This window comes from Pavona decussata, unplaced genomic scaffold, assembly GCF_977016875.1.
Source record: "Pavona decussata unplaced genomic scaffold, jaPavDecu1.1 SCAFFOLD_16, whole genome shotgun sequence".
NCBI lineage: Eukaryota > Metazoa > Cnidaria > Anthozoa > Scleractinia > Agariciidae > Pavona > Pavona decussata.
Window position 1 is genome coordinate 952,501 of NW_028145439.1, and position 27,504 is coordinate 980,004.

The 27,504-nt window shown below is 38.3% G+C and overlaps 2 protein-coding genes across 2 annotated transcripts in view; both read left to right on the top strand.

Annotated features, from left to right (window-relative positions):
* Positions 1-27,504, top strand: part of LOC146487198 (phosphatidylinositol phosphatase PTPRQ-like) — a 63,959-nt gene that overhangs the window by 432 nt on the left and 36,023 nt on the right. The window contains exons 2-11 of the mRNA XM_085086374.1: positions 520-581; positions 2,014-2,159; positions 6,095-6,400; positions 7,522-7,827; positions 8,722-9,030; positions 10,300-10,605; positions 11,658-11,957; positions 13,692-13,991; positions 18,966-19,274; positions 20,276-20,578. Of these exons, the coding sequence (XP_084942500.1) occupies positions 6,202-6,400; positions 7,522-7,827; positions 8,722-9,030; positions 10,300-10,605; positions 11,658-11,957; positions 13,692-13,991; positions 18,966-19,274; positions 20,276-20,578 (2,332 nt within the window). The 5' untranslated portion in view covers positions 520-581; positions 2,014-2,159; positions 6,095-6,201. The remainder of the gene's footprint in view (positions 1-519; positions 582-2,013; positions 2,160-6,094; positions 6,401-7,521; positions 7,828-8,721; positions 9,031-10,299; positions 10,606-11,657; positions 11,958-13,691; positions 13,992-18,965; positions 19,275-20,275; positions 20,579-27,504) is intronic.
* Positions 24,221-25,129, top strand: LOC146487199 (melanocyte-stimulating hormone receptor-like). Its single transcript, XM_085084367.1, has one exon. The coding sequence runs from the start codon at positions 24,221-24,223 to the stop codon at positions 25,127-25,129; it is 909 nt and encodes a 302-aa protein (XP_084940493.1).

Genomic DNA, 27,504 nt, shown 5'->3' on the forward strand with positions numbered 1-27,504 from the left:
ACAGCAAACATGATCACCTTGTACTTTTTATTCTATACATATAATTATTCAATACATTACTGTTATTTTGATTTGTCGTATTACATATCTGTAGCCATTAAGATCAGACCAAATGCGGCCTTAAGTTTCATGTGAATGGTAAACTTTCATGTTCCATACGAAAAACCAGAAACCATGTCGAGAGTCTTATAAGGGTACCAAAAACTATATCAACTCTGTACGTTATGTCCGATGAACGGAAAGTTCTTGCACAAAAAACAACAAAAAATGGAAATAAAATAAGATAAATAATACAAAATACACAAGATAAACTGTTCCTTTGAAAAACTTCTCTTTATTTTTTGGCTTTTAACCAAAACGTTTTTGCCCATCTCTCTCCCCTTTCAAAGAAGTAAGGACACTTCAAACAGAGGTCAATGACAGTTTACAGCTTCCCAAAATTATGTGCACTTTTTACTTACAGAGCTTCTTAAGTTGACTAGCTAAATCTTTTTGTCCTTTTTTTTTTTTTTTTTGCAGATTCGAACAATTTATCGCGACAGCAGCAACGAGCCGACTCAGATAGTGGTTCACCAGTTTTCGTAAGTATTTCATATTTTTTTTTCATTAAGTTTAGACCGTCCTGATAGATAGAAAAGTAAAGGATATCTTTCGCAGATTTGTCATTTCTTCATTGTAAATAGATTAAGTGAAACTGGACACTCTGGTCAGAACTTTTTTTTAAAGAAAAAAAAAACAAACAAAGAAACAAACAAATGTTTAGCTTATAAACCGAGTGATAACTAAAGCTAAATTGACCACCGTACAGAGATTTGAGTGCTGATGTGTTGAGTGTTGGCCCTTTGTCAGAGCGAATCAAGGAATTGTGGATTGTATGTGTTTATATAGTGAGCACTGGAGCTTCGCTATTAGTGGGAGCATGCATGATAACATGGAAAACAAGAAAATATTAGTCGAATGAAAAGCGTTAGTTGATTTCGTGGGGATTAAGAGTGTCTCTTTCCCCTTACGGTAGCCACTTTACCTTTAGTTATCAACTCTGTTGATAAACCAAACATTCATTTCTACTCCCCACCGAAGCAGAACCGCAGTGTCTCTAGAAACTAACATCCTTATCTCTTTCCTTTTTTTAAAAGTCGGTGTGAAAATTTCTGGTCAATTACTGAAGAGCCCACTTTGTTCACACAAGTGATCTTATCTCAGGACTCCGCGAAGAACTTAATACTGTTCAGTAAAAATATGAAAAACACAAGTTTGAGCGCCTTGAACATTCATATAATCTATACAATTTCAAATAATCGACGAAACTGTAAAGCCAAATATTTTATCTCGAGATAGACTTCAAGTTCTTCCTTAGATAACCATATTTTATTTCATAAGTCATCTGAAAGCAGTTCACCTATGAGCAAGTTATGTAAATATAACGTTGTCAAATTTGTGACCAAAAAGTACGGAATAATAGGACGAATCTTTGTCACTTACATGTTTAGCCTTATTACAAATAATGCACTCTATAAATTGAGAGGGCTCGGCAAACGTAGCACTGGCTGAAAATTTAGTAAGATATATTTAAAAATAGTTTAAAAGTATCAAGATTTTACAAAGAATATATGGAGATGGCAACTCAGCCATATATTCTTTGTAAATTTCACAGCTTTTGAAAGATAATTTCTCCAAGAGTATTCAACACATCACACTGATATTCACCCTCATTACCAATTAAAGTGTGACTTGCTCTTTTAGGTTATGTATGATATCCGATTGTTCCTAGGATATTTTTCATATAGAGTGTTTTCGTGGAGGCCATTTTGGATGAGCGAAACAATAGAAAGATTTTCCTTTAGGAAATAAATTTTAATTTTATGCAAATATCTTTTATTGTTTGGTTCCTCCAACATGGCCGCCATGAACGCATTCTAGAGCCAGAATGTAAATAATGACGTCAGCAAAGATTCTCTTATGCACATGTCACAGCCATCCTATATGGATTGGAGTGACACAATTTCTTTTCAGCTCCGGGACTATACATGCGCACGTTAGGATTACATTTGCAGGCAAAACATCTTGGAAAGAAAGCCTGATATTACAGGACAGTCTGGAGACGGAGGGGTTTTTGGGAAGCAAAGCCAGCATTACTGACTGCACAGCAGATGATGGATGTAAGTAAAATATTTTTACAATTCAATTGTTTACTAAAGGCCCGGGTCAAATGTCGAACTTCACATGGAACGAACTAAACTGAGCGAGGCAATTTCAAGTTAAGTTCGACGTTTGATCTGACTTAATTGAGTTCGCTCGATTCAATTAAACATTTGGATCGATAAACACGTTCTCAGGTTCGTCTGATTCAGAAGGACAGAACGAGTACAGATCGACTGTGGGACGAACGTCGATCTTTTCATGAATTGAACTTGATGAATATCGTAAATGCTCGAATAACCGCCCGGGGCGCTTATTTAATTTTCTAAGGCGAGAGGGGGGCGCTAATTTGAAGGGGGGGGGGGGGGGGTGCGCCTATTTCGTTTATCAATTTTTTGCCTCAAAATGACACTATATTTATTTTTATTTAAAACCAAACTGCAGCATAAAAATTCAAAAACCTTATAGAAAACTACTTTTTGCGAACTCGAAATTTCTTAAGACTGTTTCATTAAAAAGGAGGGGGGGGGGGGGCGCTTATTTCAACTTTTGAACCTTAGGAGAGGCGCTAATTCGAAGCCGGGCGCTTATTTGAAGCTAGGCGCTAATTCGAGCATTTACGGTAAATCCTACTGACAGAAAGATTTCATTTTGTTTCTCTGAATTTGGTTCTTTGACCCAGCGGTCGGTACTAAATCGCAATTTAGTTAGTCTCATGTGAATTTTGAAGTTTGACCCGGACCTAAAAGCTATTACAACTGAGGGGGGCTGTGTTGTTGATGCATCACTGAACCTATGGACAAAAACATCTTTTAAGGACCTTGCCTACTAATACATAAGTATTTTTGCGCAGTTTGTGACTATGCAGAAAAAGTAGATTTTAGCAAGGGCTGTTGGAATCCAAAAAAGAAAATTGGGGGTAACCACGCATTTTTCAGAGACAATTAAGCAACAGTAATCCTAAAAAGCAGAAAGATACAAAGCAATGTATGGCGTTTTCTTTCCGTATTGAAGCTTTACTATCTCCGGAAAAATGCATGGCTACCCCCAATTTCGTTTTTGAATACCCAGAGTACTGGCTAAGTTCTGCTTTCTCCGTATAGTTTTAAACGGCGCCAAAATATCCCAGTATTAGTAGGCACCGCCCATAGGAAACTCGAGTATCTCGAGATGGACAGAACGTATGCGCAGTAACAAAAGTAGGCACCGTCCTTAACAGTTTTGTCCAAGATAGAAATTATGGGTGTAGGTTGCAAGGGCTGATAACATAGTTTGCTTAACCGCATTTCAAAGGGTTATACATAGAGAATGTTACAAGGCGGCGCGAAGATATGAATTACATTTTCCTGGCGTTTTTAACACGGGAAAATAAATTCATATCTTTTAGCTAACGTGTAATGTTCTCTTTATTGTATAGACAAAAAATACGAATTAATTCAAAGTTACAACACTTTTTATTCTCCAAAAAGTAAGTCAAACGGCTTGCTAGGAAGTCCTTGAATAATCTTAAGTCGTATGAAGTTTTCTTCTTCGTGTTAGCATTTTTCTGTTCCTCAGAGAGCGGATTTTACGTCGGCTTCTGAGAGCGTCGCGAATCTATCGCTCGCCATTTTTCACTGACTGTGGAAAAAGCGGTAAATAACGTCATCAATAACATCACTAGCGAGGAATATGAAAAGCACGCCACTCGGCGGTTCCGGGATTTGGTTTTGGATGTATTTTACGAATGGTGTACTTTCCAGCAAAACGCTCGTGTCTATGTAATAATTAACAATTATTCACCGAAGTGGAGGTGAATAGCGGTGGATAGGTAAATATCCACCACTTTCACCGACACTCAGGTGAATAATTGTTTTAGTATATACCACACAAGCTGAATAACCAGCGGGCCAAAATTCCATTGTTTTTGACAGTATACCGACAAATGGTGGGAAATTTTAAATCTCGCGCGCCGCGCGGTAAGCGATTTCTTGTTGTAGAAAGTTCCGTCTCGCTTTCTTGCGAACAATTAAAACTTTTTGAGACACTTGTTTAGTTGCTAAGGCGTCATTTCTTTAATTGTTGTGTGAAATTCGTGTTGATTTCGAAATCATGCTCCTAAACATTAGATGTTTCATTGTCTACATTGTAATTATAGTGCTCGGCAGTTTTCGTAAACAAGGCATTGTAGTTTCATTTTTCGCCTTAGAATATGAGGTTGGAAAGATTAAATAACTTACCATTTAATACCGTCAAACTAAACTTTGTTGCTATTTTTGTATTTTTTGTAACAGCTTCGGTTGCTCGAAAGTGAATGGTACTTGGCTAATCACCTCCGAGCTAGCCAATCAGCGCGCGCGAAAGGCACTATTCACTTATGTGGTATATACTAAAACGAATTATTCTCTTATTCTCTATGCTGAGATATTGACCGATGTACTTCTATATCATGTTCCTTTGCTCCATCTATTATACAATTATTATTGTCAATTGTCTTATTAGTACTCAGTTTTGCAATTAGTGTTTGCGGTATGAAAATAAATAAAATAAAATAAAATAAAATAAAAGAAAATAAAGTAAAATAAAATAAAATAAAATAAAATAAAATAAAATAAAATAAAATAAAATAAAATAAAATAAAATAAAATAAAATAAATAAAATAAAATAAAATAAAATAAAATAAAATAAAATAAAATAAAATAAAATAAAATAAAATAAAATAAAATAAAATAAAATAAAATAAAATAAACTAATTAAATGACTTTATTTAAGTGTCGAAGTATTTAGCGCTGTAGCGCTAATAGGCCATTTCCGAGTTGCTGTGAACGCGAGGCTAAGTGCTATGAAAGTGAGGCTAAGTGCAAAACTTTTCATATGAAAATTAGTTTTGTTTGCATATGAATGAAAACTAATTTTCATAACAGAAACTTTGCACTTAGTCTCGCTTTCATAATGAGGTTTAAAGCAACTCGAAAATGGTCTATTGGGGACACTATTAACCAGTGGATTAGATATACAAACTGAAGATAACATTTGTTAAAAATCCCAACTGGTGGGAGGCAAATCAGTTGGCTATTTACAAAGCGTGGCCTTGGAGGGGGACTTGAACCTAGGGCCTCTAGATTACACGTCCGGCGCCCCTGACCACTAGGCCACGCCGCCTCCCATGTACTACGGCGCCTCCTTTTCTTGCACGTTGCTAATTTTTAGGTGATAATGAAGTTTATTATTAAGTCTAAACAGCAGAGACCTTTAGATTCTACAGGCTGTAGTACGACTACGACTACGAGTTTTTTCAACAGAAAAAGAACACACACGAGTGAACCAGTGTCATTTTGGTGGGAAAGCGAACGAGACAGCTGTCATCGCTTTACTGAGTTTTTTTTTTAAGAACGACGTGGTGGCGAAACAATTTCTGAAACTGAGGCGATTTCGTCGTTGTGGAATCACAGAACGACCTAGCTATCATCATTCAAAATAACTGCGCCAAGTTCGTCATTGATGAAGAGTAAAATGATTTCCTGGGATATATCTCTTCTTAGTACCTCGCTACAAAGAAATTAACTTGAAGTCAGATGTGGTAGTGGTAATCAGATGTTCGTAGTTGCACTCGTACTAGAGTCTAAAGGTCTCTTGCATCTGGTTTGGAAACCTTGCCATAAAAACAATGGTGCTGCTATTTATGTTGGAAGGGCCGTGACCCTGCACAATCCTTTGTTTTAACGTTCACGCCATAGTTGAATATTTTGACAAAAACGCTTCGATTGGACAGTTGCTCCAACACATTCCAAATTCTATTGTTTTTTGTGCAGGGCCAAGGCCAAAAAGGCAAACAAAAACATATAACAAAGAAGTTTGTCAGGTTTCACAACCATTACCTTGAATTGACTATGATCTAATCCTTCAATGTCTCAATGTGTCCATTCGATAATTTTCCATTTTCAAACCTTACGGATAATTGCCAATTTCTCTTAGTTTTCTGTGAGGGACTGGAAATCGTTCCACAGGGAATTTCGGCAACTTCCACGACTATAGAAATCAAGTTTAACCACGTAGCAGGAATTGACAGCCACGTTGATCATATGGGATACAAAGTATTGTACAAACGAACGGACACGGATGAGTGGTGGCGATCGCTGGACATTCGAGGAGGGTGGCATAGAAAGTGGACAGTCAAGGGCTTGAGGCCACACAAAAACTATTCTATTCGTGTTGCCCCGTATTCGTTTCGAGCTGGTGGACTGGCGGGACCTATTGCAATCAACGAAACTAAAGAAGACGGTAGGTAGACCTTGTTACAATGTACAAACTGGTTTTGTTTAATGAGAGTGGGTGCAAAAGTCCAAGCAGAAGAATGCGCGATTGCGTAGGCGAATAACGGTGGGGACCTTTTGCCCCGTGGTCGCTATAGCTACGGAAGTCGCGAAGGCCTGTCGGGAGCCCTGAAAGCGGGACGGCAACGGAGCTTTGTTGCATTCGTGAAGGCTCACTCTCTTTGTGGTAGATTGAGTGGGTTACTGAGACCGAAACCGTGGAAATCTTCGTCGAGTCTCATATCTTAATAGAGTGAAGTGGAGAGCCACTGTTGACGCCCAGTGCTTTCTTAAGGAGTAAGTAAGAATGGCTCACGCAGTTTAACGAGGCCACCACTTGATGGAAAAACCATTACAGAAGCTGTGGCTCTTGAATTTACGATCAACTTGGAATTTTATTAGAAATATTGATCGCTTTTTTTATTGAAGGAGCAAACTAAAAATACTCGGCGAGTAAGAACAACGAGTGTGAAAAATAAATTAAACTTCTCGATTAAAGACAGAGATCACAATTCCAAACCTCCTTCACGCTAGTGATTTCTTTGGTTTCTCTTTGTGAATTGATAAGTTTGAGAATTACCTATTGCTTGCTAATATAACCTTAAAGGAAACCTCCACTCCGACAACAAAGTGACAGTAAACTGTCGGAAATATTGTCTAGATTCTAAATTTAAGTTTGAAAAGTAGAAGTGACATTCAAGTATGCTAAAATTAGAAATGATTATCGCCTATTTTCCACTTTTTAAATCTCCCGGGCGCCGCCATTTTGGATTTCATGACGTCATACGGTTGCCGCTATTGTCAGGAAGTTCTTTTGTGTAAAACAATTAAGCAACCGTATTACATAATGAAATCCAAGATAGCGGGATCCGGGAAATTTAAAATGAAAAATAGGCGATAATCAAATTCTGTTTTATCCGACACAGAAATATTATTTCCATGTTTTCCAACGAAATTTGAAATTAAATTGTATTTCAACAATTTCGCGTTAATTTATTTCAAGAGTAGAGTTTTCCTTTAAAAGTTAAATGCTCAGTGGAAATCTTATGTATTCTTTGTATTTTATTTGCATTTGCTTTTTATTTCCAGTTCCTTCAAGAGGCCCCGCCATTCTGGAGGCATATGCCATTAACATGACTACTGTATTCGTGCGATGGAACGAAAGCAGCATCCCTACGAACGACTGGAATGGAATCCCCAGGGGATTCCGCGTGCACGGACAGGGGCAGCCTTGCACGAATTTTAAAGTACCACCTCATAATGTCGGACTTAATGTGTCTTCATTTACAGTGACTGGCTTGCAGGCTTGGATTGTTTACGTTGTTAAAATCAGCGGCGTAACAGAACCAGGCCACGGAACAGCTTCTGAAGCAAGAATTAAGACAAATGACTCAGGTAGAAGACCATTACAGCACTTTATTTTCTTGCTTTTGTTTTCTGTGTTCTTCATACAGGTAAACTTTTTTAGTAAGTTGAACGTTTCTGTACAGTTGTTTGCTGCTAGGTGTTATTCTGCAAAAGGAATATAACAACAGAGCTTCTGCCGGTATTTACTATTATTCCACGAGCGCGCGTTGGATATGAGATGATAAGTGATGGCACGAGGCGCGTAGCGCCGAGTTAGCTATAATCATCTAACATCCAACAAGCGCGAGTGGAATAATTGTTTTATTATACAGAATTAAAATATTGCTAGATCTTGCTGATTTCGCTTTGCAAGAACAACCAAAAGACGTTTTAATGGTCGCTCTTTCTAGGGCAGGGTATAATGGCTCATATACCATGGTCGCTGAGCCAATGAAATCCCTGGAATTGCATTAAACAAGGATCTAGTCAGTTTTTAATATAATGTTTATGTTATTCATGCTCGTGAGTCATTTGTATTTTATTTGTTTATTTATTCATTCATTTATTTATTTGTTTATCTATTATTTGTTTATTTATTCTAATATTAATTTGGTAGAGTCATCTATTTATTTAGTACTCTACATATTAATTATATATATATGTGAATTTTTAAAGTACATTTTAACACAACTCATGTTAACTGTACTTTTTAACATTTGCTTGTAGATCACATATATTTAGATTCTTTGTAGATTTTCAGCTATCTAGGACCTTCTCGAAAACCACAGTATTTGTGATAGAAACTTCTTAATCAAAGATTGTCATTGTTATTCGCCCACTTAGGTCACTTCGTTCGCCTTCGGTGCCAGTAAGTCAGGTTCGTAAGCGAATTGTAAAATAATGTTGCAATACTTTGGTTCTTCATACATTGTTCCTCCTTAGTTCCTCTTCGGGGTCCAAGAAACATTCGTATAACGCACACCAGTAATCACAGCGTAAAGGTCACGTGGGATGAAGTGCATGTCTGTCACGTGCACGGACCAGTCAAATCATATGAAGTGCACTTTCGTGACGTGGAAGGCAGAAGTGTTGATATAATGCATAACGTAACTGTTCCCGTTGGAGTACAGCGAAGGCTTGACTTCACTAATCTGGAGATCTATTGGCTTTACGGGGTACAGATTAAGGCTTTCACGACCCTCGGGACTGGGCCGCTAAGTGCAGAAGCTACTGGCAGGACCGATGAGTGGGGTACGTAATTTATAGCCCAGTGAAGGGGGCGATAACTCTACCTCAATGGCAGCGTCATGAACAAACAGAAATATTCCCAAATAATCCACGTTCTTGAGCTGCTGATTATAATTTTAAACTTGCTTAACTTGATTGAAAGGTCTTCTCATTTAAAAACAGGCCGGTGATCGGTTCATAATCTGCGATTTAACCGCAGCAGTTTGCAGAATTCGTGACGTAGTTATACTTATTTACTAAGTAATAAGCGGAAATTGGCTACTTACGTTGTTCCAACAAACTTTATTGCACTTGGTGTGTTTCGTTCTTGCATTGAACTTACTTTAAATCAATGGGTTGCCTTAAATGTTAGTACTAAAGCTTTGAGCTCGGTTAATTTCTTCAAACAAATTTGTTTATATTTGTGTGATTCGCAGTCACTTACTGTATTACGTTTTGTAACAAGGTTATGCTTTATAGCATGGTTTTGTCGACCCCCGTCTTTCGTAGTCTCCATTTATACACTAACTTTTATCTGTTTCTACAAAGAATGCAGGGATTGGATTTAAAATGTGTATAACAATCCAAAGGTAATTTGTTTTCAAACTAAAAATATTTTCGCGTACATACCTCACACATACAACTCTTCCCGATGAATACTGAAGAATTTCAGTTTTGATCAGCGGAATTAATTTTCATAATCCTTTCTTTTTTCGGAATGGAAGCCATAAATTGCGATACAAAACTAAATTCGATTTAGAGACGACATTAGATTTTACCTGATGACACGGTGTGGGAAAAATATATTTGGTATTTTTTTTCTTGTTTTTCAAGGTCCTCGTATGATCTTCGGAGAACTTCAGTGCAACTTCGGAAATTTTCATAAGGCTAACTTTAGGTCAACTTCGGGTTATCACAAGTCGTCGCAATTATTCCACCTCGGTCAAATGGAGGTGAAATTTCCTGAGTTGAATTCTTTGAGACCGCAGTTTAGAAAGAGAAAGTGTGTTTACGTCCTCCACAAAACGTCCCATCAGTCAATTTCTCGTCCTAGTCGAACAGGGACGGCAACGCACGTGCAGAGTTGTTGTTTTGGTTATGAAGCCTATTGCTTTTATTGACGTTCTGGTTGCCCTCGTCGGCAACGTTTCTAAAGCTCCCTGGTGCGTACACAGGTACCATACTCCATCCTGCAGTATGCAGTTAAAAAAGCCTCGATTATAAGATCCACTTCGACCCCAACATAAATAGTTTCAATTAATGTTTTCCAATTTCATTCTTGTTATGTTTTAGTACCGGTCGTTGCTCCAAGCAATGTTACCGCGTTCAATCCGAGGCAAACTCGAATACAGTTGTCATGGTACTTTGAGAACAACGTCCGTGACGTCCTCGGTATTTTGACAGGATTTCGAATCTTTTATCAACTCGCGAACAGCAGCTCAGCCCCAGAACAACGGCACCGCGTGAGCAGGAACGTTAGAGAGACTAAGGTCAGTGGATTAGATATCTACAGATTTTACAAGTTTTCCGTCGCTGGGATGACAATCAAAGGACATGGAGTAATTAGTGCGGCTGTTTACTTGAGAACTTTGGGAACAGGTTTGTATTTTTCTTTTATGTTTTTGTTGATTTGGTGTAGGATTTTGTCCCTTTTAAAACTGGGTTTGTTTTCCGTAAGGGAATTTGAAGCGTGTATATTTATAGTACGTCCAAATATTGTTACTTGAAGTCAGTTGACTAGGAATGACGTCATGGTTTCCGAATAGCCGCCATCTTCGATTTGCTGTTCTTTCATTCCAAAACTTCAGAAAACACAGGAAACTTGAAACAAAGAAGATGGCTGAAAAACGTGTGTCTAAGTTTGATCCTTCCGCCAAAATCGTTGAGAAAATTTTCGTAACATCAAATCTTTCGAGTTGTTTGGCGTTTCTTCAAATCAATCCGAATGTTTTTAAATGTTGTGAGGTAAGAAAGTACCTTTTTGATTTTTCTTTCTAGGAAGAAAGTTTTATCGAATTCTCTGACTTTGCAAACATTAGGTGTCGCGAAATTCTCATTCTTATTTCGTGAAATTAAGTCATAGCGAAAATATTCTCTAGTCGGCTGAGGTACCAATTAGTTTTTGAGCCTACGGCACTCGTTTCAGTGTCATGACATTTACGATGATATCGCTCGGTAACAATTTTTAACCCAACATTGTTTGCGTCTAACGTTGTCATCGTGTCACATAGCTCTTGGAAAGCTTTTAAGGAAGCAATACATCGTGGCTTTAGGTCATTGAGGGGTCACTCTGGCAGAAACAAATAAAGATGTCTGTCTTTCTACCAGCAAGTGTTTGGTCTGTCTTCAAAACAATGTTGTGGCAAAAGCATTATATATGATTGTTTCAATGATTATCTAAAAAAATTACGGTTATTCCATTCCCTTATTGAAGAGTAGGTGAATGAATGAAGTCCAAAGTCCAAAGTTGTTGTCTTAACTAGTGGCAACTGTAATTAACTCCTCTCAGAGCATATGCGGTGTTCCTTTCAACGAAGTGCGAGCTAACATATTTATTAAGAAGAATGAGCATGCCTCACGGTTACGTCACCTTTACATTTTAAATATGAAGTTATTTATATAATTATATTTTCGTCTAATATCATCTAAAGCACCCCTCCACGCTCCTGTACCTATTGAGATGTCCAACACGAGCTCCACCAGCCTCCATGTGACCTGGGGCGAGGTACCAGCAGCCTATCATCATGGAGAAGTCACAGGATACCGCATATTTTTGGAGGAGACTGAGAACCCTGGGGTAGTCGTCGCTAACAGAACATTTCCACTCGATGAAAACAATACGGATTTTACCGGCTTAAAGAAGTTTACAAGCTACAAGGCACGTGTGCGTGCGTATTCCTTTTTTGGTGAAGGACCCGAGGGAATTGTCATTAAACTGACAGATGAAGACGGTGAGTTTAGTTGTTTGTTAAAGTAACTCGCCATAAATACCACAGCCAAAGCTTGAGTCATGTAAGGCGGATCTAACTTTTGGGGCTGAGAATAAAGTCCAAAAGGCGCTCTTACACTAGACAATTTTTCTTGCAACTTGCCTTGTAATTTTGTTGCGACACAAGTTGCACGAATCGTTGGCAAGTGTAACATGCCCTGAAATGAACACGTCTCGCATTTTTTCCGCAAAAGTTGCGAAAAATAGAAGTCGGTTGTACTTCGTGCAATAGTGTCTGCAACAAAAACATTGCGAGACAAGTTCATTACAGTGCATGTTACACTAAACAACGTTTCGTGCAACTTGTGTTGCAACGGCGCACCAAAGTTGTGAAAAAAATTGCAGGACAAACTGCCTGGTGCAACACTAGTGCTTTACAGTGTGACCGTGTAGCCATTCAAATGAAAGCTACTGAACAGTACTTTTGTGTGGCGCTGGTTGTTATACTGTACAATGTTATTCCGTGGATGAAATCGTAAAGTATCATGGCAGCTATTCAGGGGCACCCAACGGATCGTTTCGGTAAATTATCTGTTCGGAAGGCCCTTAACCCCCTACAATTTTCTAAAGGGAATTTTCACCACGAACTTTCGTGATATGGGAAATTTAAGGCCTAATGTTTTCGGATTGATAAAAATGTTGTTTCGGGTAACGGAAAAAGGTCAGCTAAGATTTTCGGAAAGGAAATAAGACTTAAGGTTTTCGGGAAATGGACAAAAATGCCCTACTAATTTCGAAAAGACTCAAGTCCCCCTAGAATGACCGAACAGATAAAAATATTATAGCGCTGCCTAAAATGAACCTATAGAGCTTTAAAGCCACCCCAGATCGCCTAAAATAACGTTTCAAAGGATCTGAGAGAAAATTGTCGTTGGGTGCTCCTGGCTATTAAGCTTTATTTTCTCATGGTAAGTTTTTGCCAAATTGATCGAGACAGGATTTTTCTTTTTGAATGTTTAGTTACGTTGTTCTTGAGAGTGAAGAGAATAAGGGATTGTAATTCGCATGTAATTTGTCAAAAGAGGGAATATGTTGTACAAAAATACGAGTATGGCAAATGAAGACAGTTTAGGAAATTTTATGACGAGGAATTGAAGTCATCACAAGGATGCTCTCTTTTATAGTGGACTTGCCAATAGGCCATTTCCGAGTTGCTTTGAAGCTCGTTTTGAAAGCAAGCACAGTGCAAAGTTTTTACCGTGAAAATTAGTTTTCATTCATATGCGAACAAAACTAATTTTCATATAAAAAGAGTTGCACTTAGACTCGCTTCGATAGGGAGGTTCACAGCAATTCAGAAATGGCCTATTGCGACTTTGGCGATGGGAAGGGAGCTGACGATGAAACCATCAACGAGGCATTTTAATAAACTAAAACAATTTACGGTGTCTAAGTTTTTCGGGAAATTTGGATGAAGATGTAGAAATTGAGTTCTTAAAGGCCTTGGATGTGTTAGGCTCTCTTTTTTCTTGAAATACTTTAGTAACAAATACCGAGAAAAAGGTATTCTCCCCTGAAAGGCAACTGGCAATGAAATGGTACAAATTGTATGTTATGACAGGCAGTCGATGACCCTCCCTTAGGTAAGCCTTATGTCTTCTTCATGTGTTATTCTGAGGCTGTTAGACTTCTGTCTCGTGTCAGTAGTCAATGGCACTTGTTACGAGAGGTAACGACTCTTTCCGCTCTCTCCTAGTTCCCTCCCTGGCTCCAGCGGACGTGCAACTCTTCAACACAAGCTCCACGTCATTGAAAGCTGTATGGGGTCCAGTTCCCGTCTGTTGTCGTCACGGTGTCATTCGCGGCTATCGCTTGTTTTTAAGAGACAACATCTCTGGGGCATTTGTAAGGAACGAAACTGCTCCGAGCAATGGGCATGAGTTCGAATTTTCGTCTCTGCTAAAATATTACAGCTACAAAGTTTCTATTCTCGCTTTTACCATCAAAGGAGACGGTCCTCTGAGCGAAGACGTAGTTGCCGTGACAGATGAGGACGGTAAGGCTTCTTAACATTCCTAGATACGTTTATAATCTATCGGGTTTCTTGATGTTGTTTTAATGCTCAACACATTCATGTTTTAAAGAAAACCTTTCAAACTATTTTTAAATAAGTACTTATATAAATAAATGATTTTACAATAACTGTCCTAATTCCCGCGCGCTGATTGGCTCGTAGCTATTGTCTATAAGAGTACAGACAATAAAAATGACGTCAGATGTAACGCGCGCGCTTTCTCAACGAATTCCGCTCGTACTTTTTCCATGTTATTGTAAAAAACAAATCGACGGCAGTTTTCTATGGTCTATACTCTTATAGACCATAAAATGACGCCATAAAATGTCCAAAACTTGGCAGTGAAACCACTCGCCTGCGGCTCGTGGTTCCACTTGAGTTTTGAACATTTTTTGACGTCATTTTATGGTCTATTTAACAAATCGACGGTAGTTTTCTATGGTCTACACTCTTATAGACCATAAAATGACGTCAAAAAATTTTAAAACTCAAGTGGAACCACGAGCCGCAGGCGAGTGGTTTCACTGCCAATTTTGGACATTTATGAGCAATTCTCCAGGAAAGTGAAGCAAAGTTGGAAATGAAAATTTTTAACCCCCCTTCATTTTTTGTGTGGAGGTAGGTTACTTGGAGGGATGAACAAAAACAGCCATATTTGGATCGGCAGGTGCGTCGTTGCCATGGAAACTGCACTTGATTACGTCGGCCTGAGGTCTATGTTTTGACCAAAAAATTCACTCTCAAATAGTAAAAATAAACGAGTCTGGTTCTCGAGTGCATGTGAACCAATTCGAATGAAATTCATACAGATGGTAGAGGCACTCTCCCAGTTTATAAAAATTGCCGTTAGAGTATTTTGGGTTGTATAATCAAGAAGACAATGTTCGTACTACTATGTTCCCTGTCAGTCATTTTGACAAGCAGGAAAAACAAGCACAACTATATTCGTTATTTCTCCGAAAGTACTCTTTCCACATAAACCAAATTAGCAGCAGAGCTTACAAAGATATTGAAGTTTTGTAAATATTATAAAATCTATTTGGGGAAAATTATATTCTGGCCATGGGTGTTGAAGACATCCGAGGCAAGTTGCAAAAAATTGCAAAATTGGAAATGTTGAGGTCTCCAGTAGTTGGCTCAAACAGGCTTTAGATAGAGAATATCAGCTTCAGAGGTTTTTTCATTTATCTTATCTGTTATCTACATTTGATTGATTAGGTTTTGGCCAACGAATTCGATGAAATATAAATTAAAACAAAGCCTACCTTGCAACTTTTGGGAATTTCTTCAGGATGCTTTTGTCGTATAGGATGGGTCTCTCCTCAGTTCGCTCGCTCCATTTTCTTGACCAAATCTTGCACAGACTCTAGCGGAAAGGGCAAATCTAACTGGCTAGCCTCGCCGAACATCTACTTTTAGACCAAAGATGATGATGCATTAACCTGAATAAAGGACAGTCGAACAGGTCAAACACAGTCGTGTGTCGAGTATCGAAATAATTCATCAATACAATCCATCCAGGAAGTTAAATAGATGCATCAAGATCACAGCTGAGCAAATGCATGTCTGCGACGATTCTGAATAAAGTCTTTGGCTAAATCGAGCCGTACATTCCGTGGTGCATGGTTGTGAAGCGAAGAAATCGTTGTTTACGACCTGTTTTCGACCAAACGTAGGTAGACCGGAAGTGCGAGTAGCAAAACTGCTGACCGGATGTACTTTTAAATGCGATATACGCGCTTTTTGTTTGTTTGTTTGTTTGTTTTTGTAGCTTCAGCTAAAAGCGACATTGTCGCAATAGCATTACCTCTTCTTTAGATATTTTTGGTACAATATATCATTGATAGAGGGATAAAAGGACGACTTTTGATCCGCTTTTATGACTGTTTTACAGGGGTGAATCTTGAAGAGGACAAAATAAAAGCGCTTCACTAATCGTTTTACGCAACCACATAAGCCGCCCATGTTTCCTGGGTTTGTTTGTTTTTTGATTCATTGCTTATTGGATGTTAAGGATGGCCTGCATGTAAGATACGTCGCTGATCTGGGGCATTAGCGTACACATTAGAAGTTACGAAGTTGGAATTTTTGACCCACCTCTCCTCCAGAAATAAATAAGTCCTCTCCAAGCCGATAAATTTTCACATTCAGTACCTAATACCTGCCCAAATTTTGGCATTCTTTCTTTTTGTTTATTTATTTATTTATTTATTTATTGCTGTTGTTTTTTTTGGTGGGGGGAGGGGTGACCGGAAGTAAATTTGTGCCGTCGATCAAAAACACTGTAAGGGAAATTTGCATATCGTCGTGGGAAAGGAAAATATCCTTGTTGGGACAATGGAAAGTTGTTCTCTTTCAAATCCCAAAAGGGACGTTTGTGAGTGCAGTGGAAACAATATAAAACTCAGTGAATGTCAAAGGGATATTTCCAGGCACGTGCAAGCTTACGGACTTAGTATAAACAGCGACGAAATGGATCATATTCTTTGCCGTGCAGGTAAATAAATGTAACATTGCACGCGCGAATTTTTCATTCTCTTGTCACGAATAGTTTATTATAACTGAATTTGTAATTGCATTTTCACAGTCTAAAAAGCAATCTTTTTTTTTTTTGGGGGGGGGGGGGGGGGTGTGGCTATTATGATCATGCGTTCAAATTTTCACCAAAGCTTCAGTTCAGCTTCATTTCCTTTGTTTTTGTTTTCATTCGGTTATTCTGTTTTCTTTTCTTTTCTTTTTTTTTTTTGGCTTTCTTCGTCATTGCCATTGTGAAACAACCCCATTACAAGAGGATATCATTACACTTACATCCGGTGTTACATCCCATTACATTGTGTTACATCCGGTCAGCAGTCGTGCTTCTCGGACTTCCGGCCTATGCGTTCAGTTTATTCACCATTCTTGGCTTGTCGACTATCGCAATATCTGACTCGATTTTAGCCAAAGACGTTACTTTGGATTGTTCGAAGGCATGCATTTGCCTTGTACATTGATCTCGACACATTTACTTTACTTCCTGGTTGGATAATATTGATGAATTTAGGTGCTCGACGGCAGAAATCCAAGTATTACGACCATGTTTTGGACCTTGTCAACTATTCTTTGTCAAGTGTATGCGGGCTATACTTGTATCATCATCTCTGGTCTGAAACACGGCAAACTGGATATTCGGTGGGAGTAACTGTTAGTCTGCGCTAGATTTGGTCAAAAAAACGGAGCGTGCGAAGGAGAGACACTGGAGAGAACCACGCGACGAAAGCATCCTGGAGAAATTCCCAAGACCTTCAAGGTAGGTTTTGTATCAATTTATATTTCATCAAATTTGGAGGCCAAAACCTTATTTACTAAATGTAGGTAGCAGACTAGATGATAAAAGATACTTTTGAAGCTGATTTTCTCTCTCTAAAGCCTGTTTGAGCCAATTACTAGAGCTCTCAAAATTACCAATTTTGCAATTTTTTGCAATTTGTCCCAGGTGTCTTCAGCACCCATGGCCAGAATATAGTTTTCCCCAAATTGATTTTATAATATTTAGAAACGTCAATATCTGTGTAATCGCTGCTGCTAATTTGGTTTATGTGGATAGAGTACTTTCGGAGAAATTACGAATATGGTTGTGCTTGTTTTTCCTGCTTGTCTAAATGGCTGACAGGGAACATAGTAGGACAAGTATTTTCTTCTTGTTTATAAAACCCAAATTATTGTGACAGCGAATTTTATAAACTGGGAGAGTGGTTCTACCATGTGCATGAATTTGATTTGAATTGGTTCACATGCACCAGAGAACCAGACTCGTTTACTTTGACTCTTCAAGAATGGAACTTTTGCTCAAAACATGGTCCTAAGGCCGACGTCATATAATGCGGTTACCATGGCAACGATACATCTGTCGATCCAAATATGGTTGTTTTTGTTTATCCCCCAAGGTAACCTACCTCCACACAAAAAATGAAGGGGGGTTAAAAATTTTCATTTCCAACTTTGCTTCACTTTCCTGGAGAATTGCTCTTATGGCGTCATTTTATGGTCTATAAGAGTATAGACCATAGAAAACTGCCGTCGATTTGTTTTTTACAATAACATGGAAAAAGTACGAGCGGAATTCGCTGTTGTTTTCGTTGAGAAAGCGCGCGCGTTACATCTGACGTCTTTTTTATTGTCTGTACTCTTATAGACAATAGCTACGAGCCAATCAGCGCGCGGAAATTTGGACAGTTATTGTAAAAAAGAGTTTTTACAATAGCTGTCCAAATGTCCGCGCGCTGATTGGCTCGTAGCGCGATAAGCGCGATGAGGACTGGGAACAAGACTGATAAGAGGCAATAGTAGTTTAATAGAGAGGTCAATGATCGCAATTAAAACACCGTAGTATTTTGAAAAACAATTGTGAACAAACAATACATCAACAGAAAAAGCAACCAGAACAAACCAAAATAAAACAACAACAAAAAACAAACAAACAAATAAACAATAGAAATTCCAAAAAATTACTCGGTGAGAACAAACGAATGTGCAAACGAACGGACAATGTCGATTAATTAAGCAATAGAGCTTCTTGTTCGTAATAGAGTGTTTTCACATGACGTCACGGCAGCCATGTTGGCGTCCCAAACTAAACCTCTGGGAATTGAACTCTATTTTTATGTAAATACTTTCTTTTGTTTCAGTAAACCAATATGAAAACACTCTACAGACCACATCGCACATCTGTTTGTTAGCTATGGCATATTTTCTAGGCTCAAAAAGTTGGACAAAATAGCTGTCCATGGCTGCCAAGATATACGTTGATTTTTACGTTTTTGGTTTTGTAGTTAGCGGGAAAATACATTCTACCACTCCGTGTTGCCTTGAGTGCGAATGTCTGTGGCTGTCAAGTTACCCTTTACTCATTAATGAAGACTGAGATTATTTCCTCCAAAACTAAGAATAACTATGTTTAAACGTTATCATTTGTAGTTCCCATTGAAGCTCCGTTCACCGTTACTGTAAGAAACACAAGCGCTTGGAGCTTGCTGGTAGAATGGGACTTTGACCCGAATGTTCGTGACGTGCTTGGCGTCCTCTTAGGGTATCACGTGTTCTATCAGAATATAAACGACAGTGGTGCATCATGGGAAAGCAAGGCAGTGTGGGATCCCCAAGCTCGTCGAACGATAGTAACCGGCTTAGAGGAGTACCGAGATTACAATATAACTGTTACTGCTTTTACTAGGATCGGCGACGGCGTAAGCTGTCCGTTTCTGGTAACAAGAACCGACGAACACGGTGAGTTAAGCCAAACATGTTCCAAAATAGGTATTAAACTTGACGTCATCCTCGGAGTCTCAGGGGCAGATAGTTGGGACGGTGTGAACATTTTACAGGCGTAATCTGGAAGAGCGAAGTGACTTGTGTTTAACGTGAGACTGTTAACATGGAGGGAGGAAGATCGTAGAAGGCGAAACAACGTTTAGGTTGGTCAACTTGCAATAATTTCGCTCGGGGTCGTTATCAAGTGGGGAAGGAAAAGAAGAGGACTTATCGAACTCTAGCAGCTGAACGCCCGGTTAAGGCCATGTTTTTGTTTGTTTTGTTGTCCCAAGTATTAGGACCTTCCGAGAAAAGGTAGTTTACATGGTGCTAGGATCTACCTATCTCTCATTTAGGAAGATCCTATCGCTGAAAGATTCTAGCGCTAGGCCGCCAAGTAGAACCTTTTGCGTATAAACTGAATACAGAAAACAGGAGCTTCCTTGTGCTAGGATCTTCCTCCCTCCATGTAAACAACCGCTCAATGGAGATAAAACTGGTTGGCTGCAGGTCGCGTTAAAGTAACTAAATCTTACTGATAAGCTACAATAACATGTGGTGTGGCTTTTGTAAAACTATCTATTTGAACTGTTGGTTTGTTTATAAATTTTACACAGAGAAATTTTAAAAATGGCCTTTGCTGTCATAAACTTTGTTTCCAGGGGAAATAGAAATAATTGAGGAAAAAAAAATCAAAACGAATTCAGAGCAAAACAAACGAGAAACAAACAAACAGACAAGCAACGTTTCTCTCAGTGCCTTCAGACATAACTAATCGATAATCAGTTTTGCCAAAGAGGAATTGTGCAATTTTGTGGAACACTCGAATGCATGCCAATTAAAGATTATCAGAGACCTTGAGAGAGCGCCAGAATATCCCCTGAATCTCGGGAAATGATTGCATAAATCCTACATCCAAAACCAAAGATAAAAGGGTTTAAATCTTTGTCCATGAAACTAATTGGAGAAATTCACAGTTCCCAGAGCCCCTCCAAGTGACATCATCGCCACAAATACCAGCTCAACAAGCCTGCGCGTGATCTGGGGCGAGGTTCCTTTTAATGATCAGTTGGGAATCATCCGTGGATACAGAGTTTTCATGTGGCGAACCAATCAGAGTAAGGAGATCTTGAAGAACGTGACCGTACTTGTTCCGTCACGTAATATCAGCTTTACAAGATTGGAGAAGTATACTAATTATACTATTCAGATTTTGGCGTTCACCGTGAAAGGAGACGGGAATAGAAGCGAGCCAACAGTGGTCATTACCGATGAAGACAGTAAGTTTTGTTTTAGTTATCCATACATTTTCGTGTTACATCAAACAGCATATATCACTACACTTCACAATTTTCGTGTACTTGTAATTTCTAGTTTTACTAGAGTTTAAGGGAAGATTCTCGTATGAAAACAACCGGTGTGATAATCGTGCCTCTTGGAACGAAAATGCAGTTTGGTACCCCTGGCTTAGGGTGCTTAATCTAAAATAGAGTTTTAGTGGTATCTTTTACAGCATTGAGCTGTAATGTAAGATGGGAACTATTTGTCAGTCAACTGAATTGGTACCTCGTAAGGGTGACTACGGCAACAAAACGAAATTCTGGCATTTTTTTAGGATGTTTTTCAAACATACCTGACAGGTATCCTTTTCATTTTCATATGGCAGTATATCTCGAATGTTATTAAATTAAACGAGGTTTACTTGAGCTTGAAAACGACCTGGGTAGGTCAAAAATTAAAACCAAGGCTCTTCTCACCTTCACTGGCTTCTGGAGTGTTCTTGCCGACGTCATTGCAAGGAAAACAGCAACAACAGCAACAATAACGACAATTTTTTTAACGAGACACCTCCTGAGGGGTAGGATAACTAAACTCCATAAAGCCTAAAGTTGTGTTTTGCAATTTTTGAGCCTAGCGGGCAGATGGGGAATGGGTGGGCAAATTCTAGTCATCTCCCTATCTTCATGAACACTAAATATTATTGCAATGTAACTTGGAGAATATATAGTTCGTTCAATACTGTTTCCTTTTAAAGTTCCCCAAATGTGGTAATGAAGTGAAATGACGTCGCAATCACATCATGAGTTAAAAAACCACGCCATCTTGGATCCGTCATCTTGATTTTCTCGATTTCTTCAAACCTCTGCAAAGAGTCAAAAGTAATGAAAACATTAAAATGGTGTAAAATTGTAAGAGTTACGATGAAATAGTTAGGTTTTCCATTAAAAAATTCGTAAAACATACCTGTCTCTTGAACAATAACGGGGAATCATTAAGGAAAAAAAAAAAAAGCCGATGGGCTCTTGGAATAGTCACGAAGTTTGATGTCTTTTCTTAGATATTAAAATATATTAATACTTATGGTCACCGCTGGGACTTTTCGCTCTCCCCTAAGTTGAATTAAGTAAAGTGTATCATGGGAAAAAATCGATTGGGCCAGGTTCTTGTTCAGTGATAATTTCCTCCATCGCTCTTTTTCATTTATCAATATCAGGATAAACCTTCATCAGAATTTCATATAAACAAGTACGACTGAGGAATCAAACGTATACTATTCAACCACAGTCCCTTTTACGTTGGCTCCTTGTATGCCTGCATACGTCAGCGTATCTCTCTTTATACGTGATGTATACGAACCCATTATACCATCCTATATTTGCTATTTCATGCGGTGTTTGATTATATTAGGGACGGTGCCTACTAATACCGAAGTATTTTTGCGCGGTTTATGACTTTGCGGGAAAAGCAGATCTTAGGAAGGGCTATGAAAATCCAGAAAGAAAATTGGGGGTAACCACGCATTTTTTAGAGATAATTAAGCAACAATTATTCTGAAAAGCAGTAAAATACAAAGCAATGTATAGCGTTTTTTTTTTTTTTCAAATTGAAGCTTTATTATCTCTGAAAAATGCATGGTTACCCCTAATTTTCTTTTTGGATACCAAAAGCACTTACTAAATGCTGCTTTCCCCGAAAAGTTTTAAACCGCGCAAAAATATCCTTGTATTAGTAGCCACCACCCATAGGAAACCCGAGTATCACGAGATGCGCTGAACGTATGCGCAGTAACAATAGTAGGCACCGTCCTTATTTACATGACAGGTTCCATCAACGATAACTGAAAGCATTCAACTTAAAGCTATTTTCAGTCGTGAATAATATCATGGAGAAAAGGGACTACTGTCAACATCAGTGATGGTCTGATGTTCCAGCTAAATTACAAGGTTGACTGGTGTGTGGATTATATTAATGCGATGACTTAAAGCCGCCGTTACACGTTCAAACTTTCAGCTGAAACTTGCGTGCAACGGTGCTGCAAAACAAGTTTCACGAATGGTGTTACACGGTGAAACTCTTGTTTTTTTTTTACCACTGCGATTGTTGCGAGCCGTTGCAGAAGTGGAAAGAGGATCTACTTTTCGTGAAACTTGTCTCGCAACGGAAGTTCGAAAAAGTTTCAAGAAACCGACCATGTTACACGCTGCAACGCCTGCTGAAATTTGTTTCGCAGCGCCGTTGCACACAAGTTTCAGGAATGATATTTTGGGAAAATCGATATTACTATGACGACGATAAGCAAGTCTGTGAATGACATATTTTGCGCCATCCAGATATGTATCAGACAAGCCACCACCAAATATCCTTGAATTATAGTAATAAAATGGACAAACATAGAAAAATTCTGTATGTTGGATTTCATATAGGTCACTAAAACATTTCAAAACTGAATATTTTTGTGGTAATGGTAAACGGACCGTACGAGGAATACTGCTTTGACGAAGTGACTTGACAATGTTGTCAAAGTCGATGTTCTTTGAAGTTATCGTTTGAAGCCAACAAAGTTTTACTGATTTTCTCGATCTCTTGCGATTGTGAGAGCGAGCTTCTTCGTTGAGATCGCTCGCGTTGAATTTTCTTGTAATTTTTTGTTATATGCACCTGTTAAAAAATCTCAGAAACGACTCAATAATTTTTTGCAAGATCTTCACCTCACAGATTTGTATCCGCATCACGTTATAACTAGCTATTATTTCTACAATCTATATTAACACTTCCTTTATATCTGCTTTATATATAGTCAAAAATTTGTAGACATCCTTAAACTCACGATGGATACTGTACAAAGTGTCTGAAACATGTCACCAAAACTCAAACATTGTGCCGTTACTTTGGTATTAGTTTTTTTTTAATTCAAACCAGGAACGCGCAAAATTCAAGACTAACTGATTTCAAGTTATTAATTTATCGTCGTCTTGGTAATATCGATTTGACCAAAATATCAATCCTGAGAAACTTCAATTGGTGTTAATTTCACATTGATCAAATTGATATCGGAGAAGTCTACCTAATAGCCATTTGAAATAGGGAGTTATTGTCTCTCAAAAACTGTATCGAGCCACTTTAAATCAGCTGCTGCTTGTAAAATTCATAACTGACATAAAATCAAACTGCTGTAGATAATTTGTATGAAGCCAAGTTTTAGCACCAAAATCTCACTATCGACTACACTTGTCAATCAAGGAGAACTTGCACCAAAAATAAAAATAAAAGTTCTTGACGTGCGTAAACGTAGCAAATGAGTTTTCTGAAGTGTCAGTGAACGGCTCGTGCCGCGTAATTACTGTTACAATGTATCACAGTTCACAAAGAAACTCACTTAGTATTCATAATTTATTCATAATGTATTCAAAATTTCCCCAACATAAGCCTTCCCTGAAAAAATTGATGTCCACGTCAAGCAAAATAAGTAACTAGTTGTCAAACGGCTAACGAGGTAATAATAATTGCCCGATGTCGATATGCTAAATATTGTTAATTTTTTATACGCACTCAACTATTTGTCAATCTACAACAAAAAGGCCAAAAGTACACAAACTCAACAATTATTTGGTTTTCCTTCCTAACACATACGCTGCATCTAAATGACAAACCTATCTGACCATTCCCAGAAAACGATCGAACATTATTTTTGCTCTAAGGAATTAACTGGAACTACACATGTCCAGCTAACATGCCTTTCAGTGTTGAACATTCCTCTGTCCATCACAGCATTTCTGGGGAATATTCTGATCCTAGTGGCTCTTCACAAGGAGTCGTCGCTTCATCCACCCTCCAAACTCTTGCTTCGCACCCTGGCAACTGCTGACGCCTGTGTTGGTATCGTAGCGGAGCCTCTTGTGGTTACTTATTGGATGTCTGTGGTAAAAGAACGTTGGAATATTTGTCGCTACGCACAAGCCTCAATTTATATCACAGGTCATATCTTGTGTTCAGTTTCCTTGTTGGTGTTGACAGCCATAGGGGTAGAGAGACTTCTCGCTTTGTCTCTCGGGCACAGGTACAGACAAGTTGTAACTTTGAAACGGACATACGCAATCGTGATTGCTATTTGGGTTCTTTCTATTGCCGCTTCAATAATGTATTTTGTGGATTACCTTGTAACTTTACGATGTGGCTACATAGGCGCATTGGTGTGCTTAGTAATCTCATTATTTTCTTACTCAAAAATATTTTTTTCTCTCCGGCATCATCGTCAACAAGTACAAGTGCTTCAAAATCTACCGAGACAAAACAGTAATTTGAACATAATGCGATACAGGAAAGCCGTGTCCAGTGCGCTTTGGCTGCAGTTGACATTAGCCATTTGTTATCTACCATATGGTATAGTGGGGATCCTTATGGCTCGTACAGAACTGGCGCCATCTATTTATCTTGCTAGACAAATTGCACTTACTTTAATTTTCCTAAACTCGTCATTAAACCCGATTCTCTACTGCTGGAAGATCAGAGAAGTGAGACAGTCTGTGAAAGCTACAATCACAATTCTCTGATGTTCGTGAAATTAGCTTCCTCGACATCTCGGTCATGAAAGCTCAGCTGTTTTCGCGTATCGCTCGTTTATTCGTAAATGAGAGTGAAATATTAATATTTACATTGTGAATAGTAGCGTTCGGTTTTTTTTTACAGTGCAAGGATTATGTAGCACTGAGGTAGGCGGGTTTCGCAGTCAGTAGTCTATGTCCTAGTGGTACAGAAATTGTTCTTTAAAATAAGAGGCTTCCACTACTAATATAACTGCTATTGCTGCGATTAAAACTAGCACTATTTTGCTGTATCATGCTCTACCTTCCGTATTGAAAATTTCCGTTTTCCTTAAGGTAAAGTTTAGTTTCAAAATGTCACCCGGACAACTGGGGTTGGATTCTAGAAGGAGTGAAGAGCAGCGGGGAAAATCCACTTTGTACTGATGTGAGATGGTTGTGGATGTATAACACCTGTTTTTTCGCTGTTTGTTACTTATGTGCCATTTGAATTCAAGAAAAGCAATATTTACGCACGCAAGAAATAAGGACATTTTTATACGAATATATTGCGGACAAATACCAATATGCGTTTCTTTGTCTTTAACTGTTATAAAACCTTTTCGTTTGGACATTTTAAACATCCTTCAAAGTGGTTAAAATTAAAAACGAACTTTTTAGTACAATTTTAGAGAAATTCCTCACACAAATATACTTGGCACACTTGTATGACGTGTTTGGCTCCAAGTCAAGAGCGGATATCAAACTCACCGACAACAGTCCTTCCGCTAAGTCCATGTAAAATGAATATGTCATTTATGGCATAAGACTGCAAGCAGTTAGCAAGCAGATTCAAAGGTTCATGTTTAAATTTATGCGAACTAATTGCTCCTGCTATATTCTATATTCAGCGGTCGTAATACGACTATTAGTAGAAAGTCTCATCTCATCTGCAAACTTGATCTTTCCTCAGTTACTCAGCGTTATTTTAGCTAAAAATTTCTTTTTTGTGGCTATCTTGGCTTCTAAAATTTAAATTACGATTTCAGGTGCCTGGTCAACATTAAATACTTAATGACTGGTACTGGGGGATTTTCCCAAGAAACAGCAATACGAAACTGTGCTTTGCTACACACTCATGATCATTCACTGAAAACAAAACTTTGAAAATACCGTATTATAACGACAACGTTCATGCCAACCTCAGTCACGTGCACACTATAGGTCCACATGCAACAACGGTCAATATTCGTTACGTTGGTAACTGACACCCTCTGAAGTCTTGGTTTATTTAATTTTTTTTGCAATATTGACCGCTCAAGAACTTTGGCGCGAGATAATTTCATTGTTAGATTTCGTGTAACCATGAACTAATGCGCACACTGTATATAACAAAAACTCTTTAGTTCATACTGAAACAAGTAAACTTAATCGAATTTTGTCTGTGACTTTTGATCAATAAATATTGTAAGGTAATATTGTGGCACTATATTTGTTTGTTTTGTTTCGAGCTTTTTTTTTTTTTTCAAAACTCCGCTGAAGCCTTTCCATTTTCTGTTCCATACTTCCATAAATCAAAAATATTACCCGAAAATGAACTCAAGGAGGCCGCCTTTTTCTATTCTTTATTATTTTGCAGTTAATTCAGACAAGAAAAGAAAGACAATCAAAAACATTATTAATAAGCTAGACGAGAGCGACACCTATATTTCCGACAAACGGCGCGACTCTCAATTTATCAGTATACCAGAGAAACCTGACACAAAACAAGACGAAGATTACAGGAAGTGTTTGGTCATTATTTTCCATCTCCAGCTGCTTATTCGCAGAAGATACACTAAGCAACAAACGTAAGCCAATACATTAACACAACCACACATCAGTCAACCTTATAATTTAGCAGGAACATCAGAACATCACTGATGCTGACAGTTGTCCCTTTTCTCCATGATATTATCACGGGTGAAAACTGCTTAAAGGGGTACTGTTATGGCGATTTTTCTGTATTTTGGTCACAACAGCTCAAATATTTGACAAAGAACCTTTTTTTTTTTAACATGAAATTGTTTTTAGAGCATTGGGGAGAAAATACTAAGGGATTTCTCCGAGAAAGAACAAATTACAATCAGGTTTTAGCGACTTCCCTACAATACGCAGGAAGAACTTGAAAAAATTGGCCAATTTTTTCAAGTTACAATCCATTTCCATCCTAGCCATCCGCAGCCAAAGATAATTAACACTAGTTTCTGTGCACTAGTAGGGTTATTGCTAACACAACTGAATCATTATTCTCATCATTCCACCAATTCAAATATGTTTTTTGGCTATTCAAAGTGACACAAAAAATTGGTGACACTGCCCCTTTAAAGCTGAAACTTTTCAGCTGTCGTTGACGGCACCTGTCA